Source organism: Martes martes, assembly GCF_963455335.1.
Source record: "Martes martes genome assembly, chromosome: 3".
Lineage (NCBI taxonomy): Eukaryota > Metazoa > Chordata > Mammalia > Carnivora > Mustelidae > Martes > Martes martes.
Window position 1 is genome coordinate 12,147,064 of NC_137890.1, and position 17,275 is coordinate 12,164,338.

The 17,275-nt window shown below is 49.1% G+C and overlaps 1 protein-coding gene and 1 pseudogene across 2 annotated transcripts in view; one reads left to right on the plus strand and one right to left on the minus strand.

Annotated features, from left to right (window-relative positions):
* STK24 (serine/threonine kinase 24) overlaps positions 1–17,275 on the plus strand; it is a 113,224-nt gene that overhangs the window by 83,168 nt on the left and 12,781 nt on the right. Inside the window, exons 4-6 of the mRNA XM_080798924.1 lie at positions 7,916–8,024; positions 8,272–8,429; positions 16,835–17,020. Coding sequence (XP_080655050.1) covers positions 7,916–8,024; positions 8,272–8,429; positions 16,835–17,020 — 453 coding nt within the window. The remainder of the gene's footprint in view (positions 1–7,915; positions 8,025–8,271; positions 8,430–16,834; positions 17,021–17,275) is intronic.
* LOC308339802 (small ribosomal subunit protein eS1-like) lies at positions 12,752–13,566 on the minus strand (annotated as a pseudogene). The gene has a single exon. The product of its transcript is annotated as a small ribosomal subunit protein eS1-like (transcript).

Sequence of the window (17,275 nt, forward strand, 5' to 3'; positions counted from 1 at the left end):
CTCAGCACCTGTCCTGGAAGGGCTGGCTTGGGGTGCCCACATGGTCGTTTCTAGGACCGGCCTTGTCTGTCACTTTCGTGTTAGAAGGTGACCGTTGTCTGGCGATGGGCCTGTAGTTTTCCCTGCTCTCAGAGTGGTTGCTGGAGAGCCCGTGTGTTTTAATGGTTATAGTCTCACACAGACTGTATCCACTAAGGAAAGAAAAGCCCTTTGGTTAAGAGATTTCTTTCTCACAGTGGGAGTAGCAATTAGTCGTTTTTTGGGGGGAAGGTAAACCTCTAAAACTTTATGTATCTCTAAAAGTATCACGTACCCAATTTTAAAATAGCCTATCACGTTATAAACCATAAAAGCAATCAGTCTAAGTAGTGTTCAAGGGGAAATTTCAAGAAAGGATTTAATACCGTATCAACAATTAGAAAAGCAGCAGAAGAGCTGGATAAATTTCATGGCTTGCTTTGCATCTTTTCCATAAATACACACATGACACAAAGAGCTTTTCATTTTTTACCTCTGTGGGAACTGCTACAGGAATGTAGAAAATAATCTCATTTTGGGTAATTAGATTTACTGTTACCTTGAGGGCACCGCCTTTGTGGCACACGGGAGATTGTTTGCCTGGACTCTGTCCTCCACACGGAGCGTCCAGAAGCAGCTCTAGCCTCTCATTGCCCTGGTTTATTCATTCTTAATGCCACAGTAATTTATTTAGTGGCAACTGCCTTTGGAGCTTTGAAGTCTGTGAAATTTTAGACATTGCAATTGGAAGGAGGTGTAGAACTCTCCACTTTAAAGAAAAATAAAATCTTGTTTGGTATCAGTCCCAGCAGACTGCTCTCCACCGTCCACATTGATGGCCCTGTTGACGAGAACCAGGCATCCTTTTTTGGACATCCTGAATCATCTCATTTTAATTGATGAGCCAGTGGAGACGCTGAGAGGTTGGGTGTCCCAGCTAGCAAATAGAGCTGGACTTTGGACCTCGTTGTGCCCAGCTGCAAAGCCTGGGGCCTTCCCTGGCCGCACATTGTTCATCCCGTCCCTCTGACTTCGTTTTATGTTTCTCATATCCCCTTGCTGTTGGCTGGTCCCCAACCTGCAAAGATGATGCATTAATAATAGGAGACAAGAATTACTTTTTGAATTTTGAAAACTATTAGGATTATTTTGAGAGGGTCTGTTATTTATGAAAGATTTTAAGAATGAGAATATTATTGCATATAATATTGGATACCATGTAGCTGAATATGTGGATTCTGGGGCATTTCCCTGAAAAATTAACCTTTTTTATTAAATGTCTCTCTGGTAAGAGGCATACTGCTAATACGTGTATGTGTGACTTTGGAGGAGCCTCACATGTCAGGGCCTGTGGAGGAAAGGTGACCAGGTGTGCCTTGGTCAAGGAGAGGGCCATGCCATCCCTCAGAGCATGTAGCTCTCACTGGCTCTTTCTTCATCTTTTACTTTCTAGATTCGTCTTTTCTCTTCATGCACTCAGCAGCTGACATAGTCAGCTTGGGCGGCCATGACAGATTACCGTGGACTGGGGACTCAGACAACAAACATGGGTTTCTCACAGTTCCCACTGGAGGCTGGGAAGTCCAGGCTCAAGACATGGGCAGATTGGTGTCTTGTGAGGACTGTTTCCTGGCTTGAGGGGGGTGGTTGTATCTTTGCATGAGGCAGAGCAGAGAGCCCCAGAGCAGCTCCCTGACCTCTCCTTGAGAAGGGCACTAACCCTGTCCCTGAAGACTCCACACACGTGATCTCATCACCCCCGGGGGCTCCGCCTCCTAAAACCATCACATTGGGTGGTGGGTTTTCAACATTCGAATTTTCAGTAGTGAGGGTGGGCACAACAATTTAGTCCCTAACAGAATGAAACCTGGTCTAAGGCTTCAGACTGGTCAGAGGTGGACGGCTGTTTCTGCAACCCCTCCCCATTCTTGGCCGTACGGGTGTTGAAGTACTGTGTGCGGATTTGGTTTTTCGCTTTCGCTCTGCAAAAGTTTTCGGGTCTTTTTACTTACGCTCTTAGATGGTAGTTGAATTCCTTGCCTTAAACCCTAATGACACTGTAGCCTGGGACGGGAAGATGGCCACCCTCCTTCAGCCGACATTGCCTTTTGACCATGTCTGGTAGTTACTTTTAGTGGGGCTTGCTTGTCGCTCTGCAATTGAGGTTCCACAGGGAGGCCGGCTCCAGGTTGGGATGTGAGACAGAGACAGAATTGCCTGGATATTCCCCGGTGGGAAGCGGGGTGTCTGGGTCGTAGGTAGGGAGCTGTCTGGGTATGAACATGCTTCCGCAGTCCCCTGCCCCCGAGCCCTCTGAGACAGCAGCGGTGTCAGCTGTCGGAGCTCAGGAGAACTGCAGACCTGCTTCCCTCCTGCCGCTTTAGACATTTGGAAGTGGCCTGAGAGAGGAGAGTGACTTCACCCCAGGCTGAAGATGGGTTGAGGATCCTGGTCTGCGGCTTGGCCTATAGGTAAGTCATGGGCCCCACAGATAAGACAAATCAAAGGACACAACCAGAAGGCTTCATAAATTCCACTGTGGAATTCACACAGGTCTGCTTTTTGTGGGTCACTGAGGGCCTGTCCCACCCTTCAGAACTTCCCAGTCCTGTTGTCTGGGTGTCTCTCTGGGGGGCGGAAGATACACTGATGTTGTTGGAGGGTGTGTCCCTGGGAGCTGCTCTTCCTCTGTCCTGGAATTGCATCCTTCTTGACTTTAAGAAAATGCAGCTGAGACCTTTAACCCGTTGTTTGAGCAGCAAAAGATGGGATCTGGCATGAAGAATAGTTTTAGACACAGTTTAGGTTTTTTGTTTTGTTTCGTTTTGTTGTTTTGGTTAGTAATGTCTACACCCAACATGGGCTTGAACCCATGATGCCAAGATCAGGAGCTGCGTGCTCTTCTGATGGAGCCAGACCGGTGCCCCCAATATATAGCTGAGTTGTTAGGAGCCAGGAATGTTTGAGTAAAATAGGCATATATTTTATTTTGAATGCACACATGTGAGTGTGCTCGATCTGTTGATTGTTTTTTTAATTTGAAAGATAATGAACAAATTGAAATAAAATGTTCCTTGGCTCCCCATCGAAGCCCTAGAAGGCACTGTGAGGAAACGCTGGGTTCTGGTTTGAAAACCACTTGTGTAAATAATTTCTCAAGTTTTGTCTGCTTCTGGGGTGCCCTGACTTATGAATGTAACAGGTATTGTGCCGTTGAAGACTTGATGACTTGAAATGTGGTAGGTTTCAGGTGAATTCATTTTTCATTCAGAAAATACTTGTTGTGTGCCTGCTACGTGTCGGGCGCTGTTCCAGCCACGGGAAGTTTCGGCAGCGAACAAGGCAGAAGGAAATCCCCCTGGCACGGAGCCGTATTCTGCTGAGAGAAGAGAGTCAAATTGTATGTCGGAAAGTGCTGCAGGGAGAAGAAAGCCAGCTGGGGTGGATTGGGCGGCTGGCAGTGAGCATCCGCAGCAGACAGCCGGAGTCCGGGAGGTCGGTGGTGACAGCTCAGTCTCTGCAGGAGAGTGTCAGGGCTGGCCTTGGAGTCTAGTTTAGAAGAACCCCTGCGCCGTGAAGTGGCCACTGGATCAGGCAGAGATGGTTGACAGACTTAAAAATGAACATGCAGGGACGCCTGGGTGGCTCAGTTGGTTAAGTGGCTGCCTTCGGCTCGGGTCATGATCCCAGGGTCCAGGGATCGAGTCCCACGTCGGGCTCCTTGCTCATCGGGGAGCCTGCTTCTCCCTCTGCCTCTGCCTGCCTCTGTGCCTGCCTGTGCTCACTCTCTCTGACAAATAAATAAATAAAATCTTTAAAAAAAAAAATGAACATGCAACACGATTTAAAGCAATGAGATGGCCTGTTCGTTAATGTTAGGCCAAGCTGTTACTGCAGTGGCCCCCAAACAGCGTCTCCAACGGGAGAGAGGGCTGGTCGACCCTGGAACAACACGGGTTTCCACTGCATGGGTCCACTTGCATGCGGATTTTCCCTGTACAGGACAGTGTTGTAAATGTATTTTCTCTTCTTTATGATTTTCTTAGTGCCACTTTCTTCTGTAAGAATACACTATGTAATACACATAACATACAAAACGAATGTTAAGAGACCATTTATGTTATCTGTAAGGCTTCTAGTCAACAGTAGGCTGTTAGTAGTTAAGCTTTTGGGGAGTCAGAAGTTGTATGCAGATTTTCAACTGTCTAACCCCGACATTGTTCAGGGGTCCACTCTGTTTGTCCCACATGGAGGGGGGTCACTGGGCTCCAGTCCATGTGGTCATCAGGGCCCTGCTCTGGATGGTGGCTCTGCCATCTGTAACCTGTGGTTTCCCGTGGTCTGCAGTCAGTGTCCTCTCTGGCTGCCAGTGTTTTCAAGGCCAAGACCAGGAAGGGGCCGTCACTTCTGTGCATATTCCATGAGTGAGAACTAGTCACACAGCGAAGCCTGCTGCCTCGGACCCTGGCCCGGGTGGCCCCTAGTTGGGTGCCTGGCTGAGGGTCCGCATCACAGAGGCGGGAGGGAAGAGCAGACTCAGGGGAGAGGGAGTTCAGAGTCACCCAGAGGTGAGATGCAATCTCGGTTTTTTTCCTGGGAGTCTTTCTTTTATGAAAATTATTTGAAAAGCCCACATTCCTCTTCATGGTAGAGACCGCCACGTTGATATTGCTTAGAAATGTTAGTGGTGGAAGAGGTTAACGGGTCACTCTGCGAACTTAGCTCACCCTGGACTTCCCCACCTGCGGAGAAGTGTGGGTCCAGAACAACTGCAGACTTGCAGTGACTTTGACAGCACGGAGGCTCTCCTCGCCCTGTAAATAGTCTCTCTCCCCTTCCTCCCCACCCCCCATGGCATATAAATCACCCGTGGGTGGTGTTTAGGTCACGTTTAAAAGGGTGTAACTATGCATATATTAATTGGAGAGCCAGCGCTTAATGATCCAGGGAAGGGGTTTTAATTAGTTTCCCCGGCTCCTCTTCTTTTCCCTCCGTGGTGGCCGCAGGCGGCGTTGCTGTTCCGTTCCGGAGGCTTGATAGCAGAAGGGAGGGGGTGGTGAGGAAATGAAACCTGTGCTCTGTGATAGGATTTGGGATGACTGGATTGTCCTTCTGCATCCCGGTGTCGTGAATAAGTGCGTGCGCGTGCACGGGTGCTCACGCACACACCTGCACACCCGTGCATGTGTATACATGTGCACCGCACACACACTTGCAGTGCATAAGCACATGCATGTATGCATATGCACACACATGCACACATACCTGCACATGCGCATGCACACGCATGCACATGAGCAGCCTTGCCCTCCCCCCACTCTCCCCGGTTATGAGAAAAGTGCCTGTTTCCCTTTCTGAGTAGTGAAATGTCTTCGTCCTATGAACACTCAGAAACAGCTGTGGGGGAGACGGACAAGGCAGGGTCTTCAGGTTGTGCTCTTTGGAACAGTAGTTTAATGTATGTTTCTTGAAAATAAGACTCTTGGTCATATAATTTGGGGGAAAATTAGGTTCTGTGGAATAAAGTGTGCAACATGTTGCCTTCATCTGAGGTAATCTTTGGATAGTACCTTTATTTTTTTTTAGTTTTTTTTTAAAAAGATTTATTTATTTGACAGAGATCACAAGTAGGCAGAGAGCGGGTGGGGGAAGCAGGCTCCCTGCTCAGCAAAGAGCCCGATGGGGGGCTCGATTCCAGGACCCTGAGATCATGACCTGAGCTGAAGGCAGAGGCTTTAACCCACTGAGCCACCCAGGTGCCCCTAAGATTTATTTATTCGTTTTAGGGGGGAGAGAGCAAGGGAGAGCATGAGCAGGGGGAGGGGCCGAGGCAAGGGAGAAGCAGACTGCACGCTGAGCAGGGAGCCCAACACGGGCCTCCATCTGAGATCAGGACCTGAGTCGAAGGCAGACGCTTCACCAACCAAGCCACCCAGGCACCACTGGACAGTTATCTGAATTAGAAACTGGGTCCTTCCTGGTAGGCTAGTGGGCCCAAGTGTGTGATCTCCTCCGAGCCCATCACGTCTCGTAGAACCAGTGTGCCCCCCACGTTGTCCGGCCCTGTATCCTGCACGGGAGACTGCCAGGGCGTCGGCCACAGGGCACTGCTGCCTGATGCCAGAGTCCCAGAGACTCTGGGGCCAGCAGGTTAGGAGAAGTGGCCAGCTTTGAGAAGGAGCCCCCGCCCACCTCCACCTTCCCTCTTGCACGCCTGGACCCTGTTATGGAAGACTGAGCTGGGCCTGTGAGCCCCGGATGAACCAGAAGGGGGCTCCAGGCAGGAGTCCGGCTGTCACCAAGAGACCAGGGGAGCCTCGCTGGTCCCCGCCCCAGGCCTGTGAAACAGCCGTTCTGTCGCCATCCTCCCGGCAAGGCCCTGAAATGCACAAGTCAGCTTGTCTGTCCAGGACAACGTCCGTGTGTCAGTCGAATGCTCATGTGGGAAGAGCATCTTAGTTTCATTCCCTTTAAAGCATCCCCCCCCCCGCCCCTGCCTGGGTGGCTCAGTGGGTTAAGCCTCTGCCTTCAGCTCAGGTCATGATCTCAGGGTCCTGGTCTGTGCCTCCCACTCCCCTCCACCCCCTTTGCCTGTCACCTCCCTCCCCCAGCAGCTGTGGGTTCTCTGTATTCACAGGTCAGGCTGTAAATCTCATCCGTCTTAGAAAGTTACACAGGGAGGGTGCCCCGGTGGCATGGTCACTCGAGTGTCCGACTCTCGGCTTTAGCTCAGGTCGTGATCACAGGGTCGTGGGTTGGAGCCCCGCATCAAGCTCCGGGCCGAGTCTGCTTCCGCTTCTCTCTCCCTCTGCCCCTCCTGCTTGTGCTCGTTTGCTCTCTCTCTCTAAAATAAATATATCTTTTAAAAAGAAGTTACTCGGAATGTCATAGGGTGGTGGCTTCCTTTGACAGAGGTGTGAGAATTTGGGTGATGATGGCGTTCACTCTGAGATCTAAAAATAGAACAACACCAAGGATTATCATGTGATGAATTATGAGAATTCTGGCCCGCTCTCTGATGGCCGCCTTATTAGTCTTTTAGGGAGTGTCAGGTGGTTTTGCTGATTTGTGTAATTATTAGTTGGGGTTGAATTCCCTGCCGTGAGGTGGCGCTGGGCTATTAACCCAGTCTGAGCTGAGCTCTGGACCTTATTTTCCCCTTTTAAAGGGGGGATGTATGCGCGTGACATTTCTTCCTTACATCTTTGTATGATTATGACCTTAAGGCATCAGTATCAATTCTTTTGAGTTTCTCACAATAAAGGTTTTTGGAGGCTAGCCTGAGGTAATGTAATATTTGGAGTAATATAATAACTAATATTTTCCTTATGTCACCAAAAATACCCCCATCACAAGGAATTGAGCCCCTGGCAGCTGTCTTCCCCCAGGTCCTCAGACTTCAGATTTGAAAAGTCCTGGGGCAGGGATAACCTCAGAAGGCAGTCGGCCCCCAGGCCTGACTTCTGTTCAGCGGTCTTTTCCTCCATGGTTTTTTTCACTTTTTTGTTGCGGGGGTGGGGGCAGTGGGTCCTTTCAGTATGTTTTAATTGTTTAGGCAAAATGTCTGTTTCGTGCTGAAGAGGTTTTTAGATTTTAATCTTGTCCGTGTAACACGGGCCTTGGTTCTGCCATCTCAGACTATGTCTAAGATGATCATTTGAGGGGCTCCTGGGTGGCTCGGTCAGTGAAGCGTCTGCCTTCGGCTCAGGTCATGATCCCAGGGTCTTGGGATCAAGCCCCACATTGGGCCCCCTGCTCGGTGGGGAGCCTGCTCCTCCCTCTCCCCCTAGCTCACACTCTCTCTTGCACGCACTTGCTCTCTCAAATAAAGTCTTTTTTTAAAAAAAAAAAACCAAGATGATCATTTAAGTAACTTTAATTGTTCTTTTCTTATTAGTTAGAACCTGGCCCTTTAGATGAAACTCAGATTGCTACCATCTTAAGAGAAATCCTGAAAGGACTTGATTATTTGCATTCCGAGAAGAAAATTCATAGAGATATTAAAGGTAAGGAGGCATCTTGCTTGTTCTCCTCTGAAGCCCCCGGGTGGGTGGGAACGTGCTGTGGAGCTAAGCTCGTGCTTCTCTGCCCAAGGGAGGTGATCCTGTGCATGTGGGGAGACTGCCTTCCACGTGCCTGGGCCGGGTGGCTCGGGGGGCATCTCCCCGTAGCGCACCGGTGGTGCCAGGCCTCAGCGAGCCCGAGGAGCCGCCCGGCAGGTAACATTGGGGCGTCTTGGCTTTCACTCTGCAGCTGCCAACGTCCTGCTCTCGGAGCACGGGGAGGTGAAGCTGGCCGATTTCGGGGTGGCGGGCCAGCTGACGGACACGCAGATCAAAAGGAATACCTTCGTGGGCACCCCGTTCTGGATGGCGCCCGAGGTCATCAAACAGTCCGCCTACGACTCAAAGGTAAGGCCCGCTCTTCGCGGTCGCCGGCTCCGGACAGTCGTCCCCCTTCGCTCCGACCTTGCAGCCTTTCCCGGTGGAGCGAAGCAAGGTCCTTGAGGCGGGACCTAAAGGTGGTTCAGACCTTGGTTAGAGAGCAGGTGTCATCTCCCTCTCCATCGTTCAGTGTCCTGTACTCACCTGGCCCGCGGTTGCCGAGGTTTCTAGCTTCAGCACCGGTGCTACACGGCGGTGGGCAGCCCCGAGAAGGAGCAGGAGACTGGGGTGGCCGGAGAGGGTTCGGGCCTGGTGACATGTCCAGGTGGAGGCACGGGGGCATATGGGGCCGCATGAGGGAGGGGGCCCCGGGCAGACCTCAGAGCGGTGTTCTAGGGACAGGCAGAGAAAGAGGCCCCACAAAAGCAATGGAGAATCCACGAAAATAGAAGCCCAGAATCTGGAAAGAATATGCCTTTAGTGATAGCTACAGATTCTTCCTCTCATTATTTTTAATTCCCTGTTAGGATCATTATTCCCAGAGGCACCATCCTAACATGAGGCAAACTGTAATTCCCCTTTTCTATGTTTTTTACCTGTCATACATTGTACTCTCCCAGTTTTTCCTGGTACCTTCAACTTTCTTTCCTTTTTTTTTTTTTGGTTTGTTTTTTAAAGGTATATTTATTTAAAAAGAGAGAGCCTAGAGGTGGGGAGAAGGGGAGAGAATCCCAAGCAGACTCCCCGCTGAGTGAGGAGCCCTCTGTGGGGCTCAATCTCGAAACCCTGGGATCATGACTTGAGCCGAAAATACCCAACCAAGTGAGCCACCCAGGCACCCCCTTCAGCTTTTGTAAACTTCTTAGTATAGACTAAACAACCTACGGCCCTTGCCTCAGGAATCCCTGATTTAACTGCTTTCTCCCCCAGCTGCTCACTCTCACACTGTACGCAGAATACTCCTCACACGGCCACAGAGAACTGGCTCCTCTGAACCGACAGTTTCTAGGCAAACCCGTGTTTAACTCCTATACATTTACAAGCCAGCGTTGTTTCCTCTTTTTAAATGGGAATCTTCTAAATAGACAGTCGACTTCCCAGCTTGTTGAACACGGCACGCAGAGCATAGAGCAACCTTTCCTCTAGCCCTCAGGGTGGGCGCCATTGTGAGCCATCGGCTGTTGGAAGGACCGGGTGGTACCGGGGTCGCAGGTGTGCCTGGTGCTAGCCTGGCAGAGACGGACCTGGCTGTCTCACTTTTGAGTCGTGGTGGTGGCCGTGACTGTCATAGTCCGTCCGTCCCCCCCGTGGCCTTGGCAGCCACAGCCTGAAGGTGATTGTTGGGTCTTCAGCCCCCCCATGTGACAGCTGTGCCGTGTTAACTGCGCTTGTCGCTGGTTGGCGCGTGGCCCTGTGTGAGGGGTCGCTCCAGAGGAATCTCTGCAGCCGGTTCTGCCATTGGGGAGCTGTCATTTTAGGACTTGGCAGGAACTTCTGTGTTTAGTCCTTTCTCTTTATTTGAGGCTGAGGCCCATTTATCCAAGTTCGTAGATCTAGAATTTGGTAGGCACTAGAATCCGCATTTCTGAACTCCTCTGATTATGCTGCGCTGAGTACTCTCTCCTCTTCCCGGTAAGTGAGCTGCTCGACCATGGGGCTTGTGAATCTGGATTCAGACCTTCTCTTTCCATGATCAAACACCCTCCACGGCTCACGCGACAGCTCAGTTGACCTTGCCCTTGCAGCCTGTCTTCCTCCTTCAGGGCCACTCTAGACATTTGCCCAAGACAGGGCCTCTAGCAGTAGAGATTTTCCTGCATCATAAGGCTTGGCCACCTTTTTCCTGGAGTTCTTGCCAAGATCAGAACACTCAGATCTCATCTGTGGGTGTTTCAGGGTTCTTGTGTGTATTTAAAGATGCTGTCTCCAGCTCAGGGGGCACACACTTGGTGGGGGAGCATGAAAAGCTACGCCACTCTTCTTGATACCCTTTAACTTTACCTCTTAGTCTGGCCTGTATCAAAGGCTAAATCTTTTCATTTGCCTGAGTCATACCCAGCACCTCTGACCTGGAAATCACGTGCAAAAATGATGTTGATGTGAAGTTTGCTTCCCAGATTTGTTGACCCAGGAGGTGTGGAAAGTGCAGATAAGGCTGATGTCTATGTCTGAGTCTGGGGCTTTGGGGATAATGTGACATTCGTTCCCTCCCATTAGGTGTGGCTCTGGGCTAGCCACTATTTTCACAAAGGGTCTTTTTCTGTGTTTGCTTTGTGGATATTCATCTAGGGACTGCCTCCCTTCTCAGAGGCTTGCCTGGCAGGCGGTGGAGGCTCTTGGACGGCCATGGGTGGTCTCCTGGTACACAAACATATTTGGCTTCTTTCCAGTTACCCTTTCCATTCTTTGCCTTAGGTGTCTGTCTAGACGTATTTCCCGTTAGTCTTTGCTTTCTGTTGAGCTCACAGCCCCACGGTGGCGGGATTCTGTTACCATTGTTCAGACCCCTTGCTCCCATCATACTCATTTTTGGACACTCACTGATTTTCAAAGGAAGGTCAGGTTGGGATAAGGCTAGAATGTCCCTGCCTCACTAGCATCATCATCTTAACTGAACCAAAGGGAATGGAAGCCTTAGTTTTATGTACGTTGTTCGACATGAAGACCTGTTGAAGCAGTATCTCTGACCCCTTGTCATTTGTCCAGACTCCTTAGGTGTCCTGAGCGTGTTTGCACATACAGGACATCTTACGTTGGTCTCAGTTCTTCATCTAAATATAGCATTACTAGATTATGATTGTCCGTATGTCTCGAGCCTTCGTTATTACTGTTATTTTTTTTATTACTGTTATTTTTAAGGTGAAGTAGGATAGCTTGGTTTATTTTAAGAAGTCTTGAGACTTTGAAGATGGTGCCAAGGGCGATAACTGCTCTCCCACAAAGAAGGGTTTGCTTTCCATGTCTGAGCAGGGTCTTGGCTGAAGAATGTTAATTCCCCCCTGCCCTCCGCTTTCTTTATAAGGTTATTATGATGGTGTGTTAGCAAATGGACTGGACTTGTATAAAAACATTGTCTCTGTTCTATGTCTCTTTCTCTGTATTCATTCATTTGGTTATTGCTGTAGTTGTGCCCAGTGCTGAGTAATTTAAATCTTCAGTGAGTGATTGCAGTCCTGGGTGGCTCTGGCAGAGAGTGGGGAGGGCAGAGGGGTTGTGCGGAAAGTCAGAGCGAACTCGGGAAGGCTTCATAGACATAGGGCTTTGCAGCCCTCAGAGATGAGGGAGGGGTGGATGTTCACACCCAAGTCTGGTGTGGGAATGGAGTGACATTTGCATTTGGATTTTAGATTGTAGTGAAGACCGTAGAAGGGGATGAGGCTGGAGAAGTTGACGTGGCCTGCTCACTGAAATACCCTGCAGACACTGAGAAGCCAGTGTCCATATTCTCTTGTAAATAACTTTTCCCTTTTTTGGTCTCAAAAGCAGTATGTACTCTTTAATCTGGAAAATGTTGGAAAAAAGGAGATAAAAAAAGAAAAACATCTGTAGACCTACCACCCCAGCACAGGCTAAGTTATTTTGGTATCCGGTCATCTCTGAAATAACTGTTTGCCGTCTAACCATGGTGAAAAATGGAACTAGGTGATATGTTGATGGAAAAAAATAAGATTGTTAAAGATAAGGGAAGACTGGCAGTATTAGCCCACCAGTTTTTAGAATCTGTCTGGTTAGCTTGTCCATGGCGGCCTGTGACTGGCCTCCCTATCCCCTGGGCTGAGCCCACGGCCCCCTGCCCCATCCGTGCACAGGATCAGGAATTACCCACAGACCCGGCTGTGAGTGATGAGCCCTGGGGTGGGCGCAGGATGTGAGTGGGGAAAACATGCGGCTAGATTAGTGGTAGGCTTTATTTTAGCGTGTAGTAATGATTGGGACTCTTTCGGTCAATCACGTGTTGCTGTTCAGTGCTGAAATAATTTTTATACCTCTGTGTGCTGCTTATAAGTAAAGAGTTTCTTCTACTAAATCCATTTTGAGCTATGTTTGGACTAGTTACAACGATTGGGGATTCTTGTTTCTTTTCTTTCTTTCTTTCTTTTTTTTTTTTTAAAAGAGAAAATTTTCTTCTATTAACCAGCTATAACACTTCCATCCAGCTCACTACAGCTTAAAATAGATCACTACCCTTTCCCAGTGATGTAGTAACTAAGAGCAGTGGATAGAATCCATACACTAGTTCAGAAAAGTTCATCTCACTATCAGTTCAGAACATTTGATTCCCCAAGCTTAGATTATTTGAAAAGCAGGATCAGAAGCTAAAGATCACAAATAAGATTTTTTTGTCACCATTACATGTCTGAATTTTGAACAGATTCTTGGATTGGTGGCTCATATCCATTGGCTCGTTCAACTTGAGCACTGGTCTCAACCCCTGTAGCTTTTCCAGAATTACTGCCTTCACCACGAAGTGCCATGAGTTTTCCTAATTCAAAGTTGGGGCTTTTTCAGCATTTTTCTTTCTAACCAAGACATTTATGGAATGGATAAATGGACTGACAGGACTTTTCTGTGTCTTTTTGATGCTCTCTGGAATCAATGTATTGACCACTTCTTTCAAGTCGTTTGTCTGCAGATCTTGGGGCTGTGATTTCTATCATCATTTTCCAAATTTAGCAGACCTGTTGGTGGTGAGCATAAGAGGTCTTCTGAATCTGATTGTTGCAATTTTTAGCAAAACCAACACAAAATAGACAAAGTAAATAACCATTGGTAGTCTTGAGTTCGGCATGTGCTTCGATCATGGTCTGCCATGTTTTTTGACCGTGGAGCACATTTTGTCTCGGGTAAGATGCATGCCATGGAAATCAGGCAGTTTTTGTCTTGAATGTCCTCAGTAATTAGCCTGAATTTTCTAAATGCACCTTCATCATTCTGCAGATGAGCAAGGCTCCCTTCAGAAACGCAGCCCTTAGGGAATCGGATGTGAGTTTGTTTCCTCTGAGTCCCTGTGACTAATGATTTTCCAGGGTTTCTTATGTTGAGCATAGCTGGTGCTCTCACATCACACCAGTCTGTCTTAGGAAATGAATCCGCTGCTTTCTTCGCTCCCTTTTTGCTGCTTAAGGCGCTGGTTCTTCCCAACCACCATGGTGCTGCCCAGGGAGCCAAAAACCGGGATTCTTAGTTTTCTTTTTTTTCCCCTCCTCCCTCTCTTGATTTTAGAACCTTGCCTATGGTTCCTTTTAGAATATTTTCTGCATATAAATTTTTTATAGCACTCAACATTGTGTTGTATCTGCAGTTCTGTAGCCAGCTTACTTTTACTTAATTAACAGGATATTGCAAAGTTCGAGAATGTTGTCTATTCATAGCAACCTAACCCCTACCGAGAGGAGTCCCTGATCATCAGGACTAGAGAACTCTGTGTCATCTCTTAGGAGCATGCTATGGGAGCTGTCCATGCGGGAAATCAGTCTGTTTGTAGGGCTCTGTGTGTAGTTTAGAACACCTGCCCTTATAACTTCTGTTATAACTTCTGGGCTCATATTGAAAACCACTGTTTGTTTGCACTTAACATCTAATTTCATGGTTTTCCAGATGGCAGTAAAACAGGTCTCCTCTTCTACCTCAATCTTAATTGCTTTGGAAGATAACTCCCCTTCCCCCACATAACTTTTATTTTAAAACCTAGACACGTGTTCTCATCTGATGCCGTATTTCCCAAATATTTCCTAAATACAGTAATGGACAAACCCCCTTACATTTGTCATTTTCTGCCCGTCATTGTTGAGTGTGCGGCGTCGCAGTAAACGTGTTAGCGCAGCTTCATCCTCCTTCTAAGATTTAGTGGAAGCGATGGAATATTTTTGGCAGCATACGCCATCTTCTAAATCTAAAATTATTTATTTAGGATACAGTCCTAGAAGTGGAATTTATTGGTTTTAACAAGCTTGGGTGTTTTTATGGCTTTTGATACATAATGCCAGATTGCCATCAAGTTTTCCACATTTCGTCGGCAGGATGTGAGATGTCTAGAGAGGGAGTCTCCAGGCAGGAAGACACTTAGGAGCCCCCCAGAGAAGCCCCAGGGGGAGAGGATAGCTCTGAACTCAGCCATGGGCAGGAGGGACAGGGGGCCTCCAGTGCCGAGAGGCCGGGAGCCACACCCCTGGCCCTGGCTGGTGGAGGATCCAGAGAGGAAGTCACGAGCTGGTGCGACACGCAGGCTCCTGGCTCGGCGGGCTGACAGGATGGCACACGTTTTGCCGGGACGAGGCCATACTGGCCAACCCTCCCAGGGGGGTAGGGGGAAGCAGGAGGGCAATTCCCGAGCCTCTCCTCTGAAGACCGTGGCATGGCTTGCAGGCGGGAACGTGGCCTCCTGTGGGCTGCTGGCCCGTGCTGGCTTGTGGGAGCAGGTGCAGGTCCTTGAAATCTTGGGACTGTCTGTCTCTTGTCCAGCCGGGAGCCTGCTCCCGGAGCTCTGAGGGGCATGAGCATAGGCTCATGGTGAGAGGCTGTCGGCAAAGGCCACCGTCGATCTGGCGTTTGGATTATGGAGTTTGTAAGTGGCTGTGGGGTGCTTGGGGGTCGAGAGGTTGTCCGTCAGGGGTCCGGGGGGCTGAGGCCCTGTGGGTGCCAAGCAGCAGGCTTTCTCAGGAAGCAGCCGTTCTCAGGAAGTCCAGGAGGGCCGGAGCGGGCAGCCAGACGCGGGGGGGGAAGCTGTGGGAAGAGCCATTGGCACACGAGGCTGCGCGTTCCCCTACTCGTGTATCCCTCACTCCCTGTCACCGCGCACCTGCTCCCATCCTCCCGCTGCCGCCGGCAGCGCCGCTCACCTGCCGAGCAGCCCACCTCCTCCTGGGCACAGGGACTCTGGGATCTGTCACGTTTGTACTGATTTTAAAAGTAATACATTCACATGTGAGCTAAAACAGAGTCCAAGCTGCCCAGGGAGGGAGAAGAATGGGAATAGGACTCCTGATGCTGGTTCTTGAGTCTGAACCCTTTTGTGCAAAGAATTTAGAACAAGACTCACTGACGGGCCTGTTTTCACCGAGAAGAGAAGCCGCAGAGCGAGTGGTGGCGCCGCCCCCGAGGGCTGCTGGGCAGGGAGATCGCAGCAAGGGTCTGTCCCGCTCCCTAGGGCTGTGAGAACACAGCAGGTTTCGAAGGTCAGGAATGTCGGGGTCCTGCCGTGACCTGAACCGCGTCTCAGCCTTTCATGTCTTTGCTGTAGAGCGAGCGTGAGGGATCGAGTAGGTTCTGACTTTCCACGGGTTTCCCGTGCCCAGTGACCAGGGCAGAAAGGTGGTGCGAGGTGGGCTTCGTGTAGATCCCGATTCCAGTAAACCGACCGTGACAACACTTTCTTGAAGAGTTGAGGAAATTTAACTATTACAGCATATTAAGTTATTATTAATTTTTAAATTGTTTCTAATTTTAGGTCTTGATAGTACAGAACCCTTGCTGACAAGCTGAGGTAGTCAGGGGAAAATGTCAGCATGTCTTTGACTTACTTTTAAATACACCGTGGCAAACAGTAGACAAAGTCCATATGGCAGATTGTTAATAATCATTAACTTCATGTTAGTTCCGTGAATATTCTCCCCTGTTAAGATTCTGGTGGTATTCTCCACTTCTGTGTGTGCGTGAACGTTTCCGGAAGACACCCATTCTGAGTTCGGGGCCCTCTCTGAGGCACCCTGCTCAGCCTCCCCGGTATTATTTCCATTTTGCCGTTGAGGAAACTAGGCTCACAGGTTAGATTTTTTTTTTTTTTTGAGATTTTATTTACTTATTTTAGAGAGAGCACGCGTGAGAGAGCATGAGTCGGGAGGGGCAGAGGGACTGTGAGGCAGTCTCCATGCCAGGTCTGCCGCGGGGCTCGATCTCACGACCATGAGAGCACTACCTGGGCTGAAGCCAGGAGTCAGACCCCAATTGACTGTCCGGTGAGATACGTCTCCTGTCGTAAGACTTTGGTTGTGGAGCTGGCATTTAAACCCAAGTCTCTGAGGCTCTTAGCCTCACAGCTGTGCGTGGTTGTAAGCAGGTTTGATGGGGTGAGTCGCAAACAGCCCTCTATTCCAGACGTGCCCGCTCTGCTCACTTCTGGCGAACTGTCCCGTCACTCCAGGGATCTGAGTCACCGTGGAGTGCCTCATACTCCAGCAGTAAACGGAAGACGAATGATTGTAAAAGCCGCCTTCAGTGCAGAGCTAGAAGGTGGTCTGTGTATTCCATTTTCTCCTGTGTGTCGCCTGTTTTGAAATTATACCAAAGGCTTATCTTTTTTGTTTTCGCTTAAAAATAATTATCTTTTTCAAAACCTTAGAAGTACGTTGAGATGTATTTCTTTTTTTTCTAAGAAGCCTGTTTACTCCAGCTTATTCCTTCTTGGTATCTCTAAAAATGCTTTGTTGTTGCAGGCAGACATCTGGTCCCTGGGCATAACAGCCATCGAGCTCGCGAAGGGGGAGCCCCCTCACTCGGAGCTGCACCCCATGAAGGTTTTATTCCTCATTCCAAAGAACAACCCCCCCACGCTGGAAGGGAACTACAGTAAACCCCTGAAGGAGTTTGTTGAAGCCTGTTTGAATAAGGAGCCAAGCTTTGTGAGTTGCTCGAGCTTGGGGTGGGCGCTTCTTTCTGTGTGGCCAGACTTGGTCTAGAGCCATCTTACTGGAATTTCCTTAATCACTCTTGCTGTAGTCACCGTTGTCTTTATGATCGTGTTCTTTTTTTCTTTTTTCTTCTTCTTTTCTAAATAGATGCGATTGATTTGAGTTGCAGATTTCTTTTTTTTTTTTAAAGATTTTATTTATTTAGGGTAGAGAGAGCGTTTGCACAAGTGGGGGCTGTGTGGCTGG